General features: G+C 42.5%; 1 protein-coding gene across 1 annotated transcript; it reads left to right on the forward strand.

Moving 5' to 3' along the window:
• Positions 1–756: 756 nt before the first annotated feature.
• On the forward strand, positions 757–4,646 carry LOC114445130 (zona pellucida-like domain-containing protein 1). The gene is made up of 10 exons (XM_028420091.1): positions 757–853; positions 1,260–1,480; positions 1,795–1,979; positions 2,081–2,153; positions 2,266–2,363; positions 3,027–3,107; positions 3,409–3,577; positions 3,656–3,758; positions 4,321–4,341; positions 4,510–4,646. The coding sequence occupies exons 1-10, from the start codon at positions 757–759 to the stop codon at positions 4,644–4,646; spliced, it is 1,185 nt and encodes a 394-aa protein (XP_028275892.1).
• Positions 4,647–4,954: the final 308 nt, after the last annotated feature.

Raw genomic sequence — 4,954 nt, forward strand, 5'->3', positions numbered from 1 at the left:
AAGGGGAATTTCTGCTATGACTCCTGAGCACAAGAAGAAACTAAATCCTGAGCTATATCTGCTTCAAAAATAAGGTTTCAGTCAGTCATATTGTCAGCCTGTTGATGCATTGCTGAATGCTGAGCCCTTAAAAGCCAACATCTATCGTGCCAATTTGTCCAATTAAGGGTCATACAGGTTACATTAAACCACTAAACACCTCTGAAGACAACAGGTTCTTTTTCCTGTATTGTGTGTGAGGTCCCAGGTGAGGAGAAACCATACATAGCCTTACTTTATTAAGTTTCATATTAGCAGGGAAAAGGGGGCTGCGTTTCATACACAAAGTCACAAAGCAGTATGGACATTGTTTCAGCATGTACCTTTAAAGGGGGCTGTGTTGGGTTTCATCATTTGCCTCCAGGAACGGACCACAACAAGTGAATTGTTCAGGCAAACTGAGGCAGCCCCACCAAAGTGGCATTGACCCTGTTTCCATCCAATCCCAAAACAGTCCCAGACCACAAAGCAGTCGCCATATATATAAATAAAAACAGCCCACCGCTCTCTTACCTAAAACCAGCAAAGAGACTGAGGAGGTAAGGGCCAGCTTCACTGATTGACAGCTCTGGATTAAAGCGTCTGAAGTTGGACCTCCAGTTCCTTTTTATTAAAATCCTCTCTGTGGACTTACAGATGTTTTCTACACTTAGCTGACATCTCTTTTGACGTCTCTTGTATTTGCCCCAGCTTCTTCACAGAGGGCAGAGTGGTGAGATGGCTTTATTCATCCTCCTCATCCTGACGTCCCTGTGTATTGCGGGCCGAGAGGCCCTCAGCATATCTGACTGCGGAGCTTACGCCAGACGACCAGGTGCACTGAGCTTCACATACACAGTTTTGTTTTGCTGTTAAAGGTCTACAGCCAATTATTGGCTGTAGACCTTTAACAGCGCCTTGTTAATTTGACTTCAGACAATGAGTTTTGCTCATTTGCTCAATTTAAAATTGCTCATTTGAATTTGTAAATTTGAAGAAATATTAATTATTTTTGCATTCATTTACAGCAGTATGAAGAGAGACGATTATCTAAATTATGATTTTATGGTACAACTATTTCATCAAGTTCTGTTATTTTGAAAATTACTTTTTGTCCTAGTATGCAGCTGATTTTCAAAATAAATTAACATCCAACTGAGTAATCATGTGTTTACCAGTAGTGTAGGCAAGCATAGTTAAGGGAAAAAAAAATATTAGCATCTTCTTCTCTTCATCAACAGAGTACACTGACATCGCGGTGGCATGTGGCACATCTGCCATCGACCTAGCCATTCAGATCTGTCCTGTCATTTACACGGGATACAATGCGAGTTTACTAATCCTGAACAGCATCCAGGGCATCACGGACTGTCAGGGGACACTGGACACCTCAGTGGCACCTCCTGTGGTGAGATTCAGCTTCCCCATCAGAGAAGGAAACGCCTGCGGAAGCAACTTCCTGGTGAGTACCGCACAGAGCTTGTTAACCCTGAGCTGAAAGCTGGAGGAGATTTAGGAAACTTAAATATATCTGTGTTTTTTGCATCGGGAAAAAAATGAGAGCACTCACAGTAAAATGTTACCCAGACATACATGAGGTGAATAAGTCTGCACTTGATGAAGCCTCCTCTCTGATGAAAATGAGCAACTTAACAGAGCAGATCCACTTTTTGATGTGATTGCATCACTGTGGCCTGCAGTGAGAGACATGCTGGCCGGCATGCATTTTTTACAATTGCAAAAAAAAAGATGTTCTCGTGTTGAATAATTTCTCAGACTACGAGCGCACCGGGGACAGGAATATTCTCAGACTTCTCCAACATCCAGACTGTTAATGTGAGCGGCGTTGTGCGATCCTTTGACCCCACCATCGGCACCATCACCTACAACGCAGAACTCAAGTATTACTATTCCTGTGCCTATCCACTGGAATACCTCATCAATAACACTAAGGTGGACGTGTAAGTGTACAGTTCTAATATGTGGGTTAAAAAGTACATTAGCGCGTCTACTGTTTCTCTTGCGTGCGTATTGAGTAATCTCATCTCTTTCTTCCTCGTAGGTCATCCTCTTCCATCGCTTTGAAGGATAACAATGGGAGCTTCATCAGCACTCTCAGTATGGCCTTGTACAAGGTGCCACCTTATACCCCTCTCATGCACACACTGCCCAGCTGGCACATACATGAAGTGTAAGTGTAGCTGATTAATCTTATGTAACAATTTGTATAATCACTTCCTTTTTCAGGATATAAATTACACCAAGCCTCTTGCGATTTCGCCTCTGGGCATCGAACTGAGAACGAACATTTACGTGCAGGTGGTTGCATCCAACCTGACGACGCAGTAAGAACCTTTAATGTTATATCTCCTCTGTAGCCGTTCTCTGTCTGAGTCAGACCTGGATCTGTATTTATCAAACCTAGAAGCAGATGTAATACATGAATCCTTTCCAGAATGGAGCTACAACACTTCACTATTTTTTACAGCGTGGAACATTCAATGACGAGGTCACGTAGTACTGCTTGAAATAGAGCATTGTAATCTCCAGCCTGAAGGGGACTTAAGGGGACAAAAACACTGATTGTAGTTCAAACTTCTCCCAAGGGTCTCTTATTCCTGAAGCCCAAGGTTTTCATATTGGCATCATAGTAGCAGTTAATAGAATTAGGATGTGCTTTTTTTGGGTGAAAACGTAAAAAGATTCACCCAACAACCTTGAATTTAATGTAACTGGTGTCCCATATATTTTTTCTTATATTTTTATTTTTATTTTTATTTTTAAGAAAAGGTGTAAAGAGAAGAGTGGGAGGTAAAAAGTACCACATTAAAACAGTGCTTAACAGTTTGATAAAGGCAGATCCTGAATATTGTTAATGCATGGACCCCTGCATGCACAGAAAGCTGAGCGACTTGCTCCAAACACACGAATAGATTGTAAATTTGAGGATTCCACCTGTGACCTGGATTCCCTAACTCAGTGCTGGGGACCTCATTCTTTCTCCACAGGTACTTTGTTCTCCTGGACCGGTGCTACGCCTCTGTGTCCCCGCAGCCGTCCAACTCCACCTTCTTTAATCTGTTTGTCTCGTAAGTCACAAAAACTCATCAAACACATCTTCTGAGGAAAAGTATGAGCTGACTTTTCTTTTGTAACTTGGCAGTTTCTTTCAGTCCCTCATGACTGACACATGAGCTGAGTCTCCAGCTTTAAATTCAAACCTTTACACATTCATATAGGCTTTTTCTGATGTACAAAAAAACCTGACAGCTGCCTAAACCCAAAGGGAGCCAAAGAGTTCATTTGGCCTCCCATCCTTTCTATTATTAATGCACTGCCTGTATGTATCCGTGTGATGTGCAGTTGTGAGGTTTGCCTTTCTATTGACAGGTGCTCCAAAGATCAGCTGACCACCATGCTAGAGAACGGAGACAGCCAGAAGGCTCGCTTCTACTTCCCAGCATTCCGCTTCATCGAGCAGCAGAATGAGACCATCTCCACCTACTATCTGCACTGCATCACCCGGCTCTGCGAACGCAGCACTTGTAACACCTTCAAGGTAAGAAGGAAGAAAGCTGAAATCTTGAATTCAGGCCAGATTCTTAACATGTGGCTCTCCCTCTGGTCTGATCCTCAGCAATGCAGCAGGAACAGAAGGAGCGTGGAGACCACTGTCGTCCAGGAGAGCATCACTGAGCCATCCGTGCTCACAGTGGCTATAAGGGCCAAGGCTGAGAACCGTACGTCCTCAAGGAATCGTTCTTCTTGTACAAATGTGCAGTTAATTGAGTCAAACTGCAGCCAGTAGATTTCAGTCTTTCTCATGTCCTGCAAAATCAGGCCTAGTTATAGTTGAGGCATTAAAACCTCATGATTAGATATTAAACAGATCATTTCACAACTTTCAACGAAGTTATCTGCCATTTTCTTGACATGGTGATGAGTCCTGCTCACTTTACAGCCACTATATTTGCACAACCTCAAGGCAGCACTAGATAAGTAACAAATGTACTTGTTCTGCTGACATTATATTCCATAAAGACTTCAATTTCACTTGCAATGACATCAACAGGCTTGAGAAAGCATGTTATAATATAGAATAACATTAAACTTTGTCAGGTAAGCTCTTATACGGTACACAAAGAACGCACCTTGGTTGTCATAGAATGTAAAAACTCCTGCCTTGTGGTTTGTAGTCTAACTCATCACATCTTTATGCTTCTGCACTCTAGTTTAATTTACTTTATCCTTCAATATTGTGTATAACCCCCATAATGAATGTTTCCTCTCTTTTTTTTGCAGCCATTCCCTCCAAAGAAAATGGTAAGTATGTTATTTGTTAACTTGACTGCAATGAGAACTGAAGTTTCTGCTAATTAGATTCCTCCAGAAGTGAAAAGCATTCCTTATCTGCAGCAGCCAATAACATCTTGTGCTGTTGTCTGCCGGAATAAAGCATGCCATAACGGTGTCACTCTCATTTGTGCACAGCGCTGTCTGGTGGCCAGACTGATGGTAGTGGCGCATCCATTGGCCTGGGAATTGCCGTGGCTGTCCTCGTTGTGATAGGGGTGGCAGCCATTTTGATGGCGACGACTTTTTATCGAAAGCTGAAGCGGCTAAGCTAGCAGCAGCCTATGATGCCAATGAAGAGAGGTCAGCACAGGCTAAATGACATAATGAGTTTGACAAGGTGACATTCACATACGGGTGGAGGTGCATAATGTATGTATATGGGACTCAGCTGTACTGAATCAAACTATTGATCGGAGCACTTAATGTTTCTGTCCAATCCTTCACAGACAATTACAAGTTATGGAAGGTGAAGTCTGAATGATCCACTTATCATGATGCACCGCACAGAAGGGAGGGAGGGAGGATAGGATAGAAAGAAAACTAACTGCAATCTTAAAGGAACAGTTCAAAAATCTTGATA

The sequence above is a fragment of the Parambassis ranga genome, chromosome 13 (genome assembly GCF_900634625.1).
Source record: "Parambassis ranga chromosome 13, fParRan2.1, whole genome shotgun sequence".
Taxonomy (NCBI): Eukaryota; Metazoa; Chordata; class Actinopteri; family Ambassidae; genus Parambassis; species Parambassis ranga.